The sequence below is a fragment of the Xyrauchen texanus genome, chromosome 6 (genome assembly GCF_025860055.1).
Source record: "Xyrauchen texanus isolate HMW12.3.18 chromosome 6, RBS_HiC_50CHRs, whole genome shotgun sequence".
NCBI lineage: Eukaryota > Metazoa > Chordata > Actinopteri > Cypriniformes > Catostomidae > Xyrauchen > Xyrauchen texanus.
Window position 1 is genome coordinate 45,712,655 of NC_068281.1, and position 21,504 is coordinate 45,734,158.

The 21,504-nt window shown below is 38.5% G+C and overlaps 4 protein-coding genes across 5 annotated transcripts in view; all 4 read right to left on the bottom strand.

The window, feature by feature from the left end:
* The window catches only part of LOC127644886 (zinc finger protein OZF-like), a 385,071-nt gene that overhangs the window by 278,825 nt on the left and 84,742 nt on the right, over positions 1–21,504 (bottom strand). The gene's annotated exons all lie outside the window — the stretch shown is intronic.
* The window catches only part of LOC127644888 (zinc finger protein OZF-like), a 143,564-nt gene that overhangs the window by 115,413 nt on the left and 6,647 nt on the right, over positions 1–21,504 (bottom strand). The gene's annotated exons all lie outside the window — the stretch shown is intronic.
* Positions 1,403–11,037, bottom strand: LOC127644896 (zinc finger protein 501-like). Its single transcript, XM_052128335.1, has 2 exons — positions 10,617–11,037; positions 1,403–3,164 (listed from the first exon to the last, which is right to left on the bottom strand). Exons 1-2 carry the CDS (start codon positions 10,708–10,710, stop codon positions 1,837–1,839), a joined length of 1,422 nt encoding a protein of 473 aa, XP_051984295.1. The 5' UTR covers positions 10,711–11,037; the 3' UTR covers positions 1,403–1,836.
* On the bottom strand, positions 14,842–20,893 carry LOC127644924 (zinc finger protein 239-like). Its single transcript, XM_052128380.1, has 2 exons — positions 20,667–20,893; positions 14,842–17,319 (listed from the first exon to the last, which is right to left on the bottom strand). The coding sequence occupies exons 1-2, from the start codon at positions 20,737–20,739 to the stop codon at positions 16,472–16,474; spliced, it is 921 nt and encodes a 306-aa protein (XP_051984340.1). The 5' UTR covers positions 20,740–20,893; the 3' UTR covers positions 14,842–16,471.

The following is a 21,504-nucleotide window of genomic DNA, read 5'->3' on the forward strand; positions in this document are numbered from 1 at the left end:
TTGAGATCACCCGCTAATTCAGACTGTCTCCATTTTCAGATCAGCTCTTTATATGCTATGGAGGACACACAAAAGGAATGTCCATCTCCTAGCAAAGTCTTCTCACTGGATTGTCGATGCAATTACCCTTGCTTGCCCAATTGGTCTTAAAGCACACTCAACTAGAGGCATGGCCTCCTCATGGGCATGGACGAATGGTGTGTCCTTACAAGTCATATGTTTTGCAGCAGGATGGTCCTCGCAAACACATTACCAAGTTTTTACAACCTAGACGTAACGTTTCCTTCTTCACAAATCCACTCTGTTTAGAGCACTTGCTATTCATTGGCCATATATATATATATATATATATATATATATATATATACTTATGCCCTTCCCTTTAAGTATGGGCTCCCTGTCATTTACATAACCGCCTGCATTCAGGCCGTTATAATCCCATAAAGTCACAAGCACTTAATTATAAATAAAATCCCTTCTCGACTGGGTTCATAAGCAATTCATACTATATGACTATAGTTCATATATTTGTTATGAATGGCATGCTCATGTTGGTTGCTTCCCCATAAGACTGCGCCACCATGTTTCCTCTCTGGGAAGTTATGTAGTGCAGTGCCGCATGATGGGATTCTGTTCCCTATATGCATTAATAAATGCAATGTCAAGTGGACTGAGTCGTAAGGGAATGTCTTGGTTACGTACGTAACCTCGGTTCCCTGAGACAAATGGAACGAGACATTGTGAATGCTAGTCGCACTACAAGACTCAAGAGTTCTTGAGGCACAAGCGATGCGCTCCTTGTTCTCAGACAGAAATTCTGAGGAAATGGTGTTTTCGCACCAAAACAGGCGGGGCACAAACACCATAGTCAATAGAATATTGGCATTATTGTAGAGGTTTAAAATAGGTAGTGTATGAAGGTACTCCCCATATGCGTTAATAAACGCAATGTCCCTTCGTCTTAGGGAATCGAGATTATGTATGTAACCGAGACGTTCTTGCCCACAAGTCACCATCCGATGCATCCTCGATTTCTGAATGGTGACGTAAACGAGTCCACGAGAACGTAAGAACGCACACTGAGATTCACCCTGTGTCACTGCTAGCATAATTTAGCTCTACGGCTAGTCCCATCATAAAAGAAAATAATTCATACAAATATTGTTGCATTAAACATCACAGTTTTCTAAACTAATGTTTTGACTTCCTTTTGGTTTGTTGAGAAATCACAAATGTAATTTTACCCGTTACATAGAATGACATCTCTAAAAGCACTTCAGGTAATGTGTTAAAATACTTTCTTCTATCCCAGCTTAATGTGTAGAGTAAGCATTCATAGATTTATTTTCCTCAAAAACAGACAATTAAAAAAATGAGGGACGTATTCAGAAACTTGTTTTGAAAGCATTTTTATTTAGCAATTCCCTTCGGTGGTGCTATTGTAGATTACATATACTTCATCTCTAATTATAATTGTTCTATTGAGAGAAATTCAATGTAGCTTTTTCTTGTTCTAAATTTCGTACTATTTGCCAGGTAAATAAATGTTAACTTTGCTCACTATGACAACCCTGGACAATGATTTTTCCTATGAGTCTGTAGAGTGCATGAGCTGCTGAAACTCTTCCCACATGAAGTGCAGTGGTACGGCTTCTCTCCAGTATGCACTCTCTCATGTAGTTTCAGGTTTCCTGATGTACTGAAACTCTTCCCACATGAATTGCAGTGGTACGGCTTCTCTCCAGTATGCACTCTTTCATGTATTTTCAGGTTTCCTGATGTAGTGAAACTCTTCCCACATGAAGTGCAGTGGAACGGCCTCTCTCCCGTATGCACTCATTCATGTACTTTCAGGTTGTCTGACCTAAAGAAACACTTCCCACATGATTTGCAGTGGTACGGCTTCTCTCGAGCATGCACTCTCATGTGAGCTTTCAGGTTTTCTGACCTAATAAATCTCTTTCCACATGAAGTGCAGTGGTATGGCCACTCTCGTGTATGCACCCTCTCATGTGCTTTCAAGTTTTCTGACCTGATGAAACTCTTTCCACATGAAGTGCAGTGGTACGGCTTCTCTCCAGTGTGCACTCTCTCATGTAGTTTCAGGTCTCCTGCCCTAATGAATCTCTTCTCACATAAAATGCAGTGGTACGGCCTCTCTCCAGTATGCACTCTCTCATGTTCTTTCAGGTTTTCTGACGTAATGAAACTCTTCCCACATGAAGTGCAGTGGTACGGCTTCTCTCCAGTATGCACTCTCTCATGTTCTTTTAGGTTATCTGACCTAAAGAAACTCTTCCCACATAAAGTGCAGTGGTATGGCTTCTCTCCAGTGTGCAATCTCATGTGTGTTTTCAGGTTTTCTGACGTAATGAAACTCTTCCCACATGAAGTGCAGTGGTACGGCTTCTCTCCAGTATGCACTCTCTCGTGTTCTTTTAGGTTATCTGACCTAAAGAAACTCTTCCCACATAAAGTGCAGTGGTATGGCTTCTCTCCAGTGTGCAATCTCATGTGTGTTTTCAGGTTTTCTGACCTAATGAAACTCTTTCCACATGAAGTGCAATGGTACGGCCTCTCTCTAGTATGCACTCTCTCATGTGCTTTCAGGTTTTCTGACCTAATGAAACTCTTCCCACATGAAGTGCAATGGTACGGCCTCTCTCTAGTATGCACTCTCTCATGAGCTTTAAGGTTTTTTGAAATAGTGAAACTCTTTCCACAATGTGAACACTTGTAAGGTTTTTCTCCAGTATGAATTTTTTGGTGGCGTTCCAAGCCGTAAGCTTTATGAAAGGCCTTCCCACACTGAAGACATTTGAAAGGCTTCTCTCTAGTGTGAATTATCATATGCTTTTTAAGACTTCCGTTACGTGTAAAATTCTTTCCACACTCATGGCAGATAAAAGGCTTCTCTCCGGTGTGTACTCTTAAGTGACTCTGAAGGTGACTTTTCTCGGAGAAGTTCTTACCACACTGAGGGCAGGTGAAATAATATTTGTTTCTTGTTCTTTTAGGTTTTTTTTGGGAGAAATTATTTTCAGTTTGTGACTCACTAAAAGAGTTTTGTTCAGTTTTTATACTATAAAGTGTCTGATCCGGATTGTGTTTCTCCTCCTTCACTTCATTCAGTCCTTGACTTTCCTCTTTCACTTCCATCAGCTCTAAAATGAAAACACAAAATGGTTGTTACTAATTTCAAAGGACAAATATTAAAATTAGGGAAATAAAATTGACTCCATATTTTATAGGAGAAATACAGGAGACATGTAAGACATATGTTATTATGACATGTCACACATTCACAAATGTGAACAAAAAAGGGTTCCACGCACACGTGCTACGACTGCTATCCAATCCTCTTACAGTCAGCAGGCGCATAGCTGAAGATATGTACAGATGCAGACTGTCCGTGTACTGAGAAAAACGGGGCCGCATGCGGACAGCCCGTGCAGACTGTGCTAATAAAGAAATTTGGGTCATGCATCAGGGCTAAATGTATTTTTTCTAATTGCCCTGCCAACCCTGAAACTTTGTTTTTACCATCATGGCCTTAAAAATGTCACATTTATAATCTGCAAGACAGATGTAAATAACAAAACGTCTTGGTTACTGTTGTAACCTCCGTTCCCTGATTGAGGGAACGAGACGTTGTGTCGATGAAGTGACATTAGGTGTCGATCTTGAGAGCCCGAAGCACCTTCAGATCTTTGAGAAAAGGCCAATGAGAATTGGCGAGTTGAATTTGCATGCCACTCCCTCCGACATACGGGTAATAAATGGAGGCCAGCAGGCACGTTCATTCAAATTTCTTTCTTCGGAGCCAAGCGGTCGCACTACAGCAAGCTGAAGAAATTTGGGTCATGCATCAGGGCTAAATGTATTTTTTCTAATTGCCCTGCCAAACCTGAACTTTTTTTTTTACCTTCATGCTTTAAATATTTCACATTCATAATCTGCAAGACAGCTGTAAATAACAAAACTTAATTACTTATGAAACCCCATATAAGCGCTGTACAGATATTAATTCATAAATATTAATCTCAGCTGTCCGGCCATTTACACATTTGTTTTTTCAGGGAAGAGTTCAGTGGAGCAGATGATGGGTTTTTAATCACTCGTTTAGTCATGCTGTCAACTTTTGGGACGTTGCTACTTTGTATGTGATGTTCTATATGCAGTAGGTAGATATTAGCCTAATCTACAATTTAAGCATGTATATTTAAACATGAAATTAAACAACCCCAAACAAGACCAAAACTGACTTATATACAAAGCACAGAAATAAAAAAAACTGTACAATCCTGAAATGAAAAATGTAACAGGTGTTTAAATGAATCTACTCCCCCAGGTTATTGTTATAAACATGAGCCTCGTCTGAAGGGTCGAGGAGGAGGTGTTGCTACAATTTACAGTGAAGTTTTTGGTGTTACTCAGAGGACAGGATATAAATGTAAGTCTTTTGAACTAATAATGCTTAATGTGACACTGTCAAATACAAATATAAATAAAAAATCTCTGTCGTCCTTTACCCTTGCTACAGTGTATAGATCACCCGGGCCTTATTCAGATTTCCTTAGTGAATTTGCAAATTTTTTTATCAGATCTTGTAGTTACTGTAGATAGAGCCTTAATTGTTGGTGACTTCAACATTCACATAGATAATGAAAATGATACATTGGGATTAGCATTTATCGATATTCTCAACTCTCTTGGAGTCAGACAAAATGTAACAGGACCAACTCATCACGATAATCATACGCTAGATTTCATTCTTTCATATGGAGTTGATGTTGATAATATAGAAATTCTGCAGCAGAGCGATGACATCTCGGATCATTACCTCATCTCTTGCATGCTGCAATCAGCTAATGTTACTCAATCTACACCACGCTATCGTTCAGGTAGAACTATTCTTTCGAACACTAAAGATAGCTTCACTAATACTCTTCGAGATCTATCTCATATACTCAATAAACCCCAAAGCCCAGAAGAACTTGATGAAATAACAAAAAATATAAATACGGTCTTCTCTAGCACTCTTGATTTTGTCGCCCCACTTCGATTAAAGAAAATTAAAGAAATAATCCCTGCACCATGGTACAATGATCACACTCATGCTCTCAAGAGAGCAGCTCGGAAAATGGAGCGCATGTGGAAAAATACAAAATTAGAAGTATTTCAGGGTGCATGGAAGGATAGTGTCTGTAGCTACAAACACGCACTGAAAGCTGCCAGGTCAGCATATTTTAGTAAACTCATAGAAAATAACCACAACAATACTAGATGTTTATTCAGTACTGTGGCTAAATTGGTTAGGAATAAAGCCTCAACAGAACCAGATATTACATCACAGCTCAAGAGTAATGACTTCATGAATTTCTTTACAGATAAAATTGAAATAATCAGAAATAAAATTGGAATTATACAATCATCTGTCATAGCACCTCAGAAAACAGTGTCGAATAATTTCCCTCATGTGCAACTTCAATTCTTCGCTAGCTCATGAAGAGCTAACAAAACTTAGCGAAACATCAAAAGCCACAACTTGTTTGTTAGATCCTATACCAACTAAGCTCTTAAAAGAGGTATCTCCTGTAATATCAGAACCTCTTCTTAATATCATTAACTCCTCGCTATGCTTAGGACATGTCCCAAGAAACTTTAAAATGGCAATTATCAAACCGCTAATTAAGAAGCCACAACTTGATCCTGGAGAACTTGCTAATTATAGACCGATTTCAAATCTCCCGTTTATGTCAAAAATACTAGAAAAGGTAGTATCCTCCCAAATATGTTCATTTCTACAGAGAAATAGTATATATGAAGAATTTCAATCAGGATTTAGGCCTCATCACAATACAGAGACTGCACTTACCTGTTACAAATGACTTTCTCTTATCATCTGATCGCGGCTGCATGTCTCTTCTAGTGCTATTAGATCTAAGTGCTGCATTCGACACAATAGATCACAACATTCTCTTGACTAGGCTGGAGAATTATGTTGGAATTTGTGGAGTTGCATTAGCATGGTTTAGGTCATGTTTAGCAGACCGCTACCACTTTGTCTATGTAAATGAGGAATTGTCAAACCAAACAAAAGTTAAATATGGAGTGCCACAGGGATCAGTTTTAGGGCCTCTGCTTTTCTCCATGTATATGCTTCCCCTGGGAGATATTATCAGGAATCGTGGAACAAGTTTCCACTGCTATGCTGACGATACACAACTTTATATTTCTTCAAAACCAGATGAGATTTCACAATTCTCAAAATTAGCAGAGTGTATCAATGAAATAAAAGATTGGATGGCCAGAAATTTCCTTCTACTCAATTCTGACAAAACAGAGGTTCTAATTATTGGACCAAAAAACTCTAAAAATAAGCCACTAAAATATAATTTGGCTCTAGATGGATGTGCTGTTACATCATCTTCAACAGCGAAGAACTTAGGTGTTATATTTGATATCAATCTATCCTTTGAAAATCAAATTACAAATGTTTGTAGAACAGCATTCTTCCACCTAAGAAATATTGCTAAATTAAGGCATATGCTCTCGGTTGCTGATGCAGAAAAACTAATTAATGCGTTCATGACCTCAAAACTAGATTATTGTAATGCATTACTGGGAGGATGTCCAGCAAGATCTATAAATAAACTTCAATTGGTTCAAAATGCAGCAGCCAGAGTGCTGACGAGAACCAAGAAATATGATCATATTAGCCCCATTTTTTCATCGTTACATTGGCTACCTGTTAAATTCCATATTGATTTTAAAATTCTGTTAACTACGTACAAAGCTTTGAATGGTCTAACTCCGCAGTACTTAAGTGATCTTCTACCACGCTATATTCCAACACGTTCATTAAGATCGCAAAATTCTGGCCTATTAATAGTTCCTAGAATATCAAAATCCACTAAAGGAGGAAGATCCTTTCATACTTGGCTCCTAAACTATGGAATAGTCTCCCAAACACTGTTTGAGATGCAGACACACTCTCTCAGTTTAAGTCTAGACTAAAGACTCATCTATTTTGCCAGGCATACACCTAATTTATCCTCCAACCCACAATTAGGCTGCTTTAGTTGGGTCTGCCGGAAACAGAAACCAGAAACATTGAGCATGATCTCTAACTCTGCAATAAATTCAATGGCATCTACGCTTACATCTTTTTATTTGTTTCCCTGTCTCAACCTCGGGACTCCTATACTGAGGTCACCAGAACCGGCTGGATCCAGCACCATTCCTGCTTCATGTTGGACTCCACTGCTACATGTCGCAGAATTATGATGACTAAATGCAGCCGGTGCCAGCCAAACATCACTTCAATCTATTATTACGGACTTCAGAGGATGAAATGATGCCAACTCCAACCTGCATCACCTCAGTCTATTTATGAACTAAGATCTTGAAATGAAATGCTTAGACTAACTATTGCCAACAAAAGCCTTCATCAGCCAATTAACAAGGACAATTGCATCTATGTAAACTTCTGCAATTAATCAAGATGGACTTCAAAGACTTTGGTCATTAATCTTCAAACACAATCGATGTTTAATCACTGACCCTTAACACTTAGTTTAATAATTTTAAACCATTGTTTTACCTATACATAATTCATATTTACATTACATTCATAATGTTAGCCAGAGGGGAACTGGCCCCCACAGTGAGTCTGGTTTCTCCCAAGGTTATTTTTCTCCATTAATCTACATCTTATGGAGTTTTGTGTTCCTTGCCACAGTCGCCTACAGCTTGCTCACTGGGGCTATTAATACAATTATCATTTATTTATTTTTAAACACTATTAAAAATCGTATTTTATCTAAATTACACAATGATGATTAATCGACTTTATAGACATTACAGTTTTATCGTCTGTTAATGCTGATATTCTGTAAAGCTGCTTTGAAACGATGTGTGTTGTGAAAGGCGCTATACAAATAAAATTGACTTGACTTGACTTTACGAGGATGATATGAAGTAGACTTTTTTTAAATAGTCATCTTCACCCTGCAGCTGAACAGCTCTCAAAATAATAACAGCAATGGTGAATTAAAACAGCATTCGCATTTCGAATTAATGTTAAACATTTTTAAACATTACCTAGTTATTAAATGGGCCATCTTTATTGTCGAGCCCTGCAAATAATATCCAAGATCCAATCAGAAACACAGAAAATCAATGTATACTTCAGTCTTAATTCGATTTGCTGCAAAACTGAAGTACCACAGTAACACAACAAACCTACCAGTAGATATGTTAAGATAAAGCCTGCATTATGCACTTCTTTAACTCTTAACCAAGGTATAAAAATACCAAATGAGGGTACATTTTGCAGAGTGGCATATCATTTTGCTCATGCCATTGTGGCAGACGGCCAGCCGACCTGTTCGTCACGTACTGACATTTGACAAGAAATACCATTGATTAGACACAAAGAACATGCTCTGGTCAGTTCAAGACTGGACTACTGTAATGTCCCGTTGGACGGTCTGACGCGTGAATGCTGAAGCGCGTCTGGTCTTCAATAAGCCAAAGAGGGTTCATGTTACCCCACTCTTGATTTCACTCCACTGGCTACCTGTAGCTGCCTGCATCAAGTTTAAGGCTTTGACTCCAACCTTCAGGACAGCCAATGGAACAGCATCCTCTTACTTCAATTCACTCCTACAGGTCTATGTCCCCACTCGCTCTCTGCAGTCAATGAACTTGCCTGGTGGTCCCATGCAAAGAGGCACAAAATCTATTTCACGATCATTCACCCTCTCTGTTCTGCTGTGGTGGAATGAGCTTCCAACCTCCACAGGATCTTCTTGCATTCAAGAAACAGCTGAAAACACATCTGTTCCTTGAGCACTTAACCAATCCACATTTAATGTACTTACAATTTAACAATCAAAATAAATAATTGAATAAAAAAAATCTTTGCTTTACTTTACTACTTCAACCACTATGAGAACTTGGCAGTGTGATACTGCAGATATTGTTGACTTTTGTATGACAAATTGCTTACGTTCCTCATTTATAGTTGCTTTGTATAAAAGCAAGAAATCATTCTAACAAACATTGCTTGTTGAGTTGCAATGATAAACTATTTCATGTGTCTGCGCTGCTCAACATGTAGGATTGCTCCGATACCAGGCCTGGTACCTCCATATTGATACTATTAAATAAAAAGCCTCAGATGTTTTATGAAATTACACAGAAAATTACTTGATTAAAAGAACTTAATAAAGTCTCAAAGATACAAATTGTGTTTTCCGTTTTAATTTTCTGGATTCCATATTAAATGTTTTAATTAAAAACCAGCAAACTTCAACGACCTCGTCATGCTTTTTTTTTTATATATATATATATATATATATACGTTGCACTCCCATTGCAAACAATAAAATAAAAAAAATTAAAAAAACACACACACACAAAAAAAAGATCAGAGGCGGCAAGAGCTTCAATATTCGCTCTGGCTGCCCTGCCAACAACGCTATCGAAAATTCGTGGATGCTCTGACGTAGTTGAAATAGGCGGCAACGTTCGTTGAGAATGCTTGGTTTTGTGAACAATATTTAAAGGGGCCACAAAACATCCAGACATGTCGACCGGTATCTTTTTGACGACATATCACAAGTAGCGTATATTCTCATGAAATATTTTCATATAATATTATAAAAACCATAATATCCACTTCATCATCTCACCTGGCACACGAACAATTTCAGACAGCTTTGACCACGCATCGTTTTATATTATTTTTATCCCTGTAAGCAAACAGTAATCAGTTTCTCCTCCATTTTGTCTTCGGAACTAATGTTTGGTGGGAACCAAAGTTTACACGGTTGTGTTCTCTACACTTCGCTAGAGCGGGGCACTTCTATATTCCAATAGGTTGCCGCCGAACCGCGTTATCATAATGTTGGCTGCACTTGAACTTTCCTCTGACGCCCACACCGCCCAAGACTCGCAGCTCCGCTTCTCGCCACCGAGAGACGCTAGCTGTCATAGAAAATGAATGACTTCCAGCCGACTTGACACTCTCGACGCCTCTGGTCTGAACGCACGGTTACACGTGACCGGTCTCAAGCTCGCGGGCTGGGTCACGGACTCTGCATTGATTATTTTCTCTAAAACCCCTGTGAAATCAATAACGTGTCAATGATTAAACTAATTTAAAATCACATTAAATGACCCCAATATTATAAAAAGCACTGGAAAGAAATAAAGGGGAAATGAACAGACAGAAATGGTAAGGCTTTCAATCCACACATCACAGATATTAAAAAATATTTTCCGTGAATTTATGACAATATATCGGGTTAGTGAGGGAATATAATTAAATTTCGGTGTTTTTTCTTATGAAAAATGTAATCACTTGTTTTATCCATGTTATCATGTTTTTACTTTGTTACTTTGATATTATTGCAAAATGCCTAGAGATACAATGAAACTTTCATTCTGTGTAAAATATTTTCTAATGCTCTCTTGATTGTAGAAAAAGGCTTTGTTTGTCTTCAGATTACTGTATTTTAATCAGCAAGACTCCTAGAATCACGTCACAATTATAACTTTAATCTTCATGCACAGACAATAATAAATAATGAAGAATGGACACAAACCTCTTTGTTCCTCGGTATCTTCATTTTTCATGACATTTGAACTGCATGATTCTGGATAACTCATGTCCTCACTCTCTTCTTTAATAAACATCATTTTACAATGTTTTATCCCGCAGATCTCAGTTGAAACATCTGGAGTTATTCCTGTTCGTGTTGAAACAAGTCTTCGTTTAGGATGATGAGAATATTGGCGACATTTATAAACATGAATCCGATGCTCGAATAATGTACAAACAAACAAAACAAAAATGCCAGAATTTTCTGCAGGTTAATGATTATCAATAGAGAATATAGTTTACCGTTTTGAATGTCTCTGCAAACGTAAATGTGGTTAACTTAATCTAATACGAAACGTTGATATATTTATTTATTTAAAAGTTCATGTTTATCAGAACTCTGCAAATCTCTCAGCGCGCCGCCATGTTTCCGTGACGTCATGCAACAGCATCTCGGAGGGGACATTCTGAAACGCTTGTCGTGGAAAACGCATAAAATGGCTTATGCACTACAACAGGGTCTCTCAAACTACAAAACTCAGACCCCAAAGAGCTTAAATTAGAGATTTTTAAATTTTATACTTTACTTTTTCCCCCCTCCCCATTTCTCCCCAATTAGGAATGACAATTTCCCATTGTGCTCTAAGTCCTCATGGTGACGTAGTGACACCTCAATCCAGGTGGTGGAGGGCGAATCTCAGTTGCCTCCGCATCTGAGACGTCAATCCACACATCTTATCACATGGTTTTTTGAGCGCATTACTGCAGAGACATAGCACATGTTGAGGCTTGGTAGTCAGTGTCTTTACTCGCTGAGTACCCAGGCCCCATTTTGTTATTACATTTTCACCTGCTGGAGAAAAGCAATGTTTTAGAGCCCCTCATAGAAATACTAAAGCGATCTTTACACTGCAAAGGTGGCACAGAAACTGCATTTAGGTGTAGACTGTTTATTGCTGCTCAAATGTGACAAATATATTTACACAGCTATTACATAAATAATGTTGTGATATTAATGTTTCAGATATAATATTATGAGTATAGAAATATAAATGATTTTATTATGACAAATGATTATCTATCATGACAACCAGGGTCATTTCTGACAATTTTGTTTCCCTAGGTGAGTTTGTGATGGTCCGCCCACGTTTTGTGACTGGTTAATATTTTGTCTGTACTATACACCTATATACACAGAATGGCATTTTATTAATTCTATCCTTTAAGTTATTTAATTGAGTTTACTTGCATGCAGATATATGAATTGTAGTGTACTATAGGTTCAGTTTGAATAATTTAGATTTGCTATTGTGTCTTTACTATAATCTCCTGATTATTTTAGCGTTGTACTGCCCAGAGCTGCTGAGCTCAGCGTGAGCCGTGCACGAAAAATAGGCTCAACGCAGAAACCATTCGGTCAATGCCATGTCTGGGATGCATCACCTCATGACTCACGCTTGCAGTATGAACGGGATAATCTGTTAATATGGGTGCCGAAACAAAAACGTGCCGCTCACGGAGGATGTGTAAACCCGGCATTACACTGCAACAGCGACAGTGCTATCCATTTCTTTTTAATAAATTAAGGTATATTATAGCTGGCATCTCACTAGCCGATTCAGAGCAGAGGGTGTTACACACCTACCGAATGTTGTGCTTGAGGTCTCATTCTCTTCAGCCGGAGCTCTGTTACACACACAACAGATCAGAATAGCAGAGGGGAGATATCCCGGTTTATTTCGACTTTTGAGTACCGTGTATATTCAATAAACAAACTGTTCCATCAGTGAATGCTCTGATTTCTCAATTTTACAGTCAATTATCCTCATTTTAGTTTATGGATTTTGCGGTGTCGCATCGCGCCTGGCGTGGACAGAGAGATTGCATTTCAGGGGTGGTCGTTGCCATAGTTACAATCTACAACAACTCCATTGCGCCAAATCACATACACCAGTGGTTCTCAACCACTGATCTATATATATATATATATATATATATATATAACTGGATTTCTCACAGAATTCTAAACTGCCAGCAGTAGGTGAAGCCATCGGAAGTGCTCTGGCGGCCATCTTACTATTCCCTACCAACAGAGGGCATCGACCGCCAACAGACGAAACTGCAAATATGACACGATGTTGGCGTTTAACCGCAAAACAACGCTCACTAAAGGATGTGGCAAAAGTGCCCACAGGTGATAATTTATACAGATGTACCAATTAAACACAAATGAGTCATTATCCCCATGTAGAATGGACATAACGATCATAATCTTTAATAATCAACAGTAAAAATACATCAGAGTGTATAAATTACCCCCTTTTTAACTAATTTGAACTAATTTAAGCAGTTACATCAGTTCTGGGAGGGGTGGATACACATCAACAGGTTTTTAAGTTATCATCACTGAGATCAGTGATTGTTAATAAAAACGACAGTACCTCTTCAGAATAAATCCAGAAGAACCAAATAAAACCAAACCTAGAACCATACAACAATCACATCCTCATACTCAAGTGCATTGTAGAAAGCTGCACTAACATGCCTAGATTTAGTCTAGCATTTAGTCTAAAATGCCTATTGATGAGCTGCTCGATCACTAGGGCACGGCTCGGTTTTATTCGACACTGGATTTGACAAAGGGATATTGGCATATCCCCATAACACCTATGTCCCATGAGAAAACACCCTTCTCCACACCGTTTGGCATACACCAATTTGTGAAACTTTCATTCAGTTTATTTGTGGCCCCGTTTCAGCACCTTATGGACTCATTATATATAGTTATGATGGCAACGGCACATGCAGCATCTGAAGGCTGTTCTGAGGTTGCTGCGATGGGCAGGACTCACGGCAACCCCCAATTGGATGGGTGGAGGTACGTATCTGGGGATCCACTTGGGCCACCTAAGACCAATTAGGAGGCGAGACAATTCCTGTGGCTGGCTGGATATTATAGAAGGTTTGTGCCTAATTATTCAGACATCACCAGCCCACTGACTGTTCTCAATAAAAAGGGAGCCTCAGTCCCGGTGCAGTGGTTGAAGCCGTGCCAACCGGCTTTTATGCAGGTGAAAGATGCGATTTGTGGTGAGCCGTTGTTACATGCTCCTGATTTTGCTCTCCTTTTTGGTTTACAGACCGACACGTTAAACAGGGGGTTGGGAGCCGTGTTGTCCCTGTCCCAGGTGGTCGAGGGGGAGGAGAGCCCAGTCCTATACATCAGCTGGAAGCTTTGCAGTGAGAGTTGGAGACAAATTTAAAGGCGAGCCAGATGCCAGTGTGGGAAGAGAGAGAGCTACACACACTCAGAGACTGTGCTGTTTGAGTCTGCTGAAAAGTGGGTGTTTGAGTGATAACAAATAAAAATACCTTTTGAGATGGATATCACAGTCTCCTGCTTCCTCCTTTGTAGAAGAGCTACAATCTTTGTTACAGTGTGTTCTTATCGAATTTGTATTGTGTTTTGGTGATACAGTTAATGCTGCCTAAAGAAACAAAATAGAATAAAATTTTTGATTCAAGGTGAACGTGTCTTGTATTTTTTTATGATTTCATCACTTTCAAAAACACCGGCAAACAGGAAACGAAGGTAAACAAAGTTTAGCGATGGTATGACTTGTCCTTCCTTATGCCAATGAAGGTAATGCATGAATTACATCATCGGTTCTTGGAAAAAAATTACGGTTTGTTGAAACCTTACACGATACGATATATTGCGAAACATCGCAATATTATGCTTAGATTTCCTTATGATTCACATGCTCTCATTTTCATTCTAATAAATATTGGTATATTTCAGTTGTCCATTTTGCTTACAAATTAAATACATTTTTAAAAAACTAATAAAATGTGTTTTTATCTGTAGTTTTTCATCACTTTGGTCACATTTAGCTTTTAATAATATACAAATTTCATGTGATCCATCAATAAATCATGTTAAAAACTTGCATGTGTGTGTGTATAGGCTGTTAATCCAACCACGATTTGAAAATAGACGATTTAGACAGTAGCTACAAAAAACTGGTGCGACCTTACTAAGATTACTACAGTAACCTGAAGGAAGAACAGACAGACGCACGTTGTGCACATCCTTTCATTGAGTTGGGCAGCGGATCTTCACATAATGACAAAATATGAAGCATTATACTTTGATTATTCAATCTTTTGTGCATTTTGTAACAGATTATTTTATAACTGCCTAATAATGAATAGACAATGCACTGGAACAACAAGACACAATGCAGCAGCCAAAGATATTTGTTAATACATATAGTTATGTACGTGTCATTGCCCCTTGAGTACTCGAGTAGACAAAATTTATAAAATGCCCATCTCTATTACAAATAAGTGTGTGTGTGTGCGCGTTATATGTGTTTATTGTGTGTTTACTCTTTCTCATACACACATATGCATTCATACATTCTGTGGCTCTGCTCCATTGATTACCACCTCCTCTGGTAAATTTGGAAGTTGAGTTGTAATAAATAAAGGTGGGTCAATTTGACCCGGTGAGGTTTGCAGTGGAACTCGATTGTCAGGACCAAGGAAAGATTAAACAGAAGACTTTGTATAGAAGAAAATAATTAATACAAAATATGTTGAATTTCACAGCATCAACAGCAAAAGTTCTTAACAATATTTTGACTTCTTTATAATTTGTGGAAAAGGTACAAAATCCTCTAGCGTCACCAAGAGTTCAAAATTAAACTTATGTTTATGCTTATAACTTTTAAACCGTTAGTCCTAGAACAAAATGTTTCCCCCCTATTAGATTTTCCACCATTTTGAATTTTCTGAAAAACCTACTTTTTCAAACTCCTAGGTCATGTCTTATTTGAATGAAATTTGGCATGTATCATCAAGGGTCACTGGTGGCAAAAAGCTATCATAAGCTTTTTGATAGACCTTTACTGTTCTTATATAACAAATTAAATGGCGAGCAAGCCAAAATGGACACAAGGCTGTATCTTTGCAATTCTATGACATCTAGAAACAAAACTTGGAAAAACCTGCACAGTTTTGGCAGAGCACCACCTACTGGTCAAGAGAAAAGAAAAAATTGCTATTTTGCTTATAATATCTAAATACTTTGGCCTAAAATCATAAGATCTCTTTAGATTCAGTGGGAGGATACAGAGGGGGGACACAAAGTCAGATGATTCCAAATTTTAATGTCGCTATATTGGGCGTAGGCCATTTTGAATTTTGTAACAAAAAGTTATGTTTTACAGTCGCATTGGCATATCGTTACAAAACTTGGTATGCAGCATCAGCACCATGCCCTGAGGATACATACAACGTTTAAGTTCAGCATCACCTTGTGGTTAAAATATATAATGAAATGTTGATAAATGCTTCCTTGGGTCAGGTCAAGCACGATGACTCCCAATTTGCCACGGTCAGAAATATTTCCTATTTGCCATTTAGAATGTAATTTGAAACCTACTTTTTCAAACTCCTCCCAGGCTGTCCATCTGATTCATACAAAATTTGGCGAGATGGCAAGACCGAAGGCTTTACCTCAGCAACGCTTTGGCAAATTGACACGAAACTTTGTGTCATTGTCACCGCAACCTGACTGCACCATGTAAATTTGGGGACAGCGACACCCATTGGTCAATAGTTAGGTCTATAATGAATTGATTTGTAATGAAAGCAATTCTATAGTTTATGTTTTTAACACCACAAATTCTTAAAAACCATAATCCGTAATGGCAAGTCTTCCTTCCTTACATACCATTTGTGTGCTTGGCCCCATCATTTCTTATTGAAAGAATAATTGTTATTGTTCTTTTGAGATAAATGTAATCTTCTAAATTTCAAACAATTTGCATGGCAAATAAAGATTAACTTTCCTCATGGTGACAACCCAGGGCAATGATTTTTTCTATGAGTCAGTAGATTACTTGATTGGCTGAATCTCTTCCCACATGAAGTGCAGTGGTATGGTTTCTCTCCAGTATGTACACGCTCATGTATTTTCAGGTTTCCTGAACTACTGAAACTCTTCCCACATGATTTGCAGTGGTATGGCTTCTCTCCAGTATGCACTCTCTCATGTTTTGTCAGGTTTCCTGAACTAGTGAAACTCTTTCCACAATGTGAACACTTGTAAGGTTTATCTCCAGTATGGCTTTTTTTGTGACGTTCCAATTCACAAGCTCTGTAAAAGCCTTTCCCACACTCAGAGCACACATGATCTGTCACACCGGCATGTCTTCTCTGGTGGACTTTTAAACACTGCACAAATGAAAACCTTTTCCCACAAAGTGAACACAAGTAAGGCTTCCCATTTGGATGAATTTTCCAGTGTGTTCTTAAGACTGATGCTGAAGAAAATGTCTTGCCACACTGATCACAGCTATATGACTTTTCTTGAGAGTGCACAGGCAGATGTTTCTTGAGCTTGCATGCCTGTATGAAACTCTTCCCACACTGATGGCATTTGAAAGGCTTCTCTTCAGTGTGAATTCTCATGTGATTAGTAAGTTTTTCTTTATGTTTGAAACTCTTTCCACACAGATGACAGGTGAAAGAGTGTTTTACTCTTGTTCTTTTAGTTCTCTTTTGTGATAAAGTTTCAGTCTGTGAGTCACTAAAATTATTTTGTTCCATTTTGAAACAATGAAGTGTATGATCAGGATTGTGTTTTTCCTCCTTCACTTCATTCATTTCTTGATTTTCCTCTTTTACATCCATCAGATCTAAATAGAAAAAAAAAAAGACAAATATTAAAATTAAGTAAATACATCTCAAGTGTCAAAAAGTCCCTCCAAGAATTTGCGATCGCAAGAATTTTAACAAATTCAACCGATCTCTGCTTTTTGTTTCGGTAGCTTCCAATTTTGTATAATTTCTGCAAAACCTGTAAATCTGAAGTAATGCAATTGCTTCTCACCATATTGACAGCAGCAAAACAAGTGCTCAGAAAGCTTGAAACAGTTGCGACAAATCTACTGGCACAGCTGCCATTATACAATGCCTCCGGAAAGTATTCACAGCGCTTCACTTTTTCCACATTTTATGTTACAGCATTATTCCAAAATGGATTAAATTCATTATTTTCCTCAAAATCCTACAAACAATATCCCATAATGACAACGTGAATGAAGTTTGTTTGAAATCTTTGCAAATGTATTACAAATAAAAAAACAATCACATGTACATAATTATTCAAAGCCTTTGCCTAATTCTTTGTTGAAGCACCAATTACAGCCTCAAGTATTTTTGAGTATGATGCTACAAGCTTGGCACACCTATCCTTGGGGAGTTTCTCCCATTCTTGTTTGCAGGACCTCTCAAGCTCCATCAGGTTGGATGCACAGCCATTTTCAGATCTCTCCAGAGATGTTCAATCAGGTTCAAGTCTGGGCCACTCAAGGACATTCACAGAGTTGTCCCGTAGCCACTCCTTTGTTATCTTGGCTGTGTGCTAAGGGTCGTTGTCCTGTTGGAAGATGAACCTTCGCCCCAGTCTGAGGTCCAGAGCGCTCTGGAGCAGGTTTTCATCAAGGATGTCTCTGTACATTGCTGCATTCATCTTTCCCTCAATCCTGACTAGTCTCCCAGTTCCTGCCGCTGAAAAACATCCCCACAGCATGATGCTGCCACCACCATGCTTCACTGTAGGGATGGTATTGGCCAGGTGATGAGCGGTGCCTGGTTTCCTCCAGACATGATGCTTGCCATTCAGGCCAAAGAGTTCAATCTTTGTTTCATCAGACCAGAGAATTTCAGTTGCCTTTTGGCAAACTCCAGGCGGGCTGTCTTGTGCCTTTTACTGAGTGGCTTCTGTCTGGCCACTCTACCATACAGGCCAGATTGTTGGATTGCTGCAGAGATGGTTGTTCTTCTGGAAGGATCTCCTCTCTCTACAGAGAAATGCTGGAGCTCTGTCAGAGTGACCATCAGGTTCTTGGTCACCTCCCTGACGAAGGCCCTTCTCCCCCGATCGCTCAGTTTGGCCAGGCGGCCAGCTCTAGGAAGAGTCCTGGAGGTTCCAAACTTCTTCCATTTACGGATGATGGAGGCCACAGTGCCCATTGGGACCTTCAATGTTGAAGAAATTTGTCTGTACCCTTCTCCAGATCTGTGCCTCGATACAAACCTGTCTCGGAGGTCTACAGGCAATTCCTTGGACTTCATGGCTTGGTTTGTGCTCTGACATGCACTGTTAACTGTGGGACCTTATATAGACAGGTGTGTGCCTTTCCAAATCATGTCCAATCAACTGAATTTACCACAGGTGGTGGACTCCAATCAAATTGTAGAAACATCTCAAGGATGATCAGTGGAAACAGGATGCACCTGAGCTCAATTTTGAGTGTCATGGCAAAGGCTGTGAATACTTATGTACATGTGATTTTTTTATTTGTAATAAATTTGCAAAGATTTCAAACAAACTTCTTTCACGTTGTCATTATGGGGTATTGTCTGTAGAATTTTGAGGAAATAAGAATAAGGAATAAGGCTGTACCATAACAAAATGTGGAAAAAGTGAAGCGCTGTGAATACTTTCCGGATGCACTGTATAATCTCCAGTTACAGAGTAAAGCCCTGTTTAGACAGCAAACAACATTGTCGCTTGGAGTCGCTAGACCCTGTGATCTGTGTCATGCATTAAACCAGCATGTATGAACCTGCAACAACCAAGAATATTTGCGATTACACAAAACCGAGTGAAACCGAAACTTTTTTAAATGGCACGCACATCACAGCTAGCGTTTAAACTTCCCACGCATCTCTAAATCGTCTGAGGCATGGATTCGAAGTGCTCACATAATGCATTGTTGCACCGAAAATTGAGACTTAACATTTATGAAACATGTTGATGATTGTCATTTCTATATTTACTTCAAAATCAAGGTTCTTTGACTCATAATATCTCAGGTTTCACATTTTAAATGTATTGTGTTTTCGTGTAAATTTATAATTTTTTGCTTGCTAACTGCATATTCTTTTATGAACTAAAATAACTATACTGCACTTATACAGTCATTCACACAAATTACATAAATATACTATGATTATTTGAGAGTTTTCACAGCAAACAAACAATAACTAATACTTATCCAAATTGACCAATAATACGGAATATGGGAATCAGTGAAGTCCCACCTGGGTTTTTTGGACAAAAAATATGGTAAAGCCAAAACACAAATATGCTGATTACATGCAAAAATCAGCTTATTTAAAGAAATCCGGTATTACGTGACATTTCAAATAATCACATTATTCTCTGCTTTTTACATCAAAGATTGAAGAGGCATGCACTCAACACATGCGCACATTGGATGAGCCAGTGAGAATGGCAGTTAAGGTGTTTACAATCTGAAATGGCCACAATGGGCAAAAATCAAGCGTCGATCGGGTTATTCTTATGCCATTTGTGACCTTAAACTGATAAAAGAACAACATTTATTGTGTTTACATACCCGCATGTGTTCTTGGCTTATTAAGCATAATGACTGCAAGAAATTAAATGTAAACACACTCACTGACATGGAATTGCTGTTCTGATGTGTACTTCAGTGTAATGACCCAGTGCAGACACAGAGCAAAGATTCAGCTTCATTCAAACCAGCACTCAGAAATGTCAAATAGTTTAATTCACATGTTGATTTTGACAGCTCTAATATACACAAATTAGCTAATTTTCTGGAAAAATGTGGGCGAGATTGTGCGTGCAAGGGCTTAATATATTTCCACTGTCACTTCTGGGGTTTACTCGGGGCCACTGGCCCGCCGATTAACCTTGTGCCAAAGAAGATTTTCCACTATCGGGCCAGTGAGAACCAGGTCCATATACTGGTCAGCTGGACAAGAAGCCGTGAGATCAAAATCGGTCTGCATTCCCACCATCGGGCCAAAAGTCCTGCAGCATTGCCCTAAAGCCTGCCTTAAATACGCCGCCCTGGGGCAAACATCACACACCCCGCCCATATCACAAGACAAAACAAACAAACATGTAATTTTGTTATCTAAAATATCAAGTTTATATTGTATGGAAATGTTAGCTAGCTTGCAAGATTATTTTACGTTGACAACTCACCAACTTTAACTGCCATGTTGTCCCGAGTGGTCTCTCGACTAACAGCAGGACTATATCCATGATCTCGAACCATGTAATGTTCTTCCTTTTGGCACCACTTTGTCCATTGTCTATCTTAACGGATTTGTTTGTTTTTTCTGAGATGCAGGTGCATGACGTTACACAAATATGTCGGCACCCAGAGATATACAAAGTTGGTGATAAACATTCACTTTTTTTAAATTATATTGATCAATGAGTCAAAGTTCCTACATTACAAGATCTAAAAAATGTACAAAATGCAGTAAATGAAAATCTTTTTGAAGATCGTACACCTGTAGCACAAATGCTAGCGTAGCAGCATAGGGTTGGGCGATGTCCCCTAAATTGGCAGTTGACGATGTTGACAGTAAAACATCGCGAAGGACGATGATATCGTCGGTGGGGTGGGGCGGGGCGGGGTTATATAATTTCATATAATTTTCAAAAATTATATGACAAATTATAATTTCGTTATTTTACTAACCCAATTAATGACTCGTCGGCGATTTATCAGTAGGTTGCACGACACGTGAAGCATTTTATTTTTTTAGCTTTCACTTAAGAAGAGTGGTGCACTTTTTATTTTAATATATCTCTTTACATAAATACTATTTTCCACTTAAAAACTATAATTTCGTTATTTTACTATCCCAACTGACTCATCCGCGCTTTCCAATAGGTTGCACGTAAGGGGGAAAAATATTTCTTCCACTTAAGAAGAGTTGTGCACTTTTAAGCACTTTTTATTTTAATATATCTCTTTACATAGATATTTTTTTTCTACTGAAAAACTATAATTTCATTATTTTACTAGCCC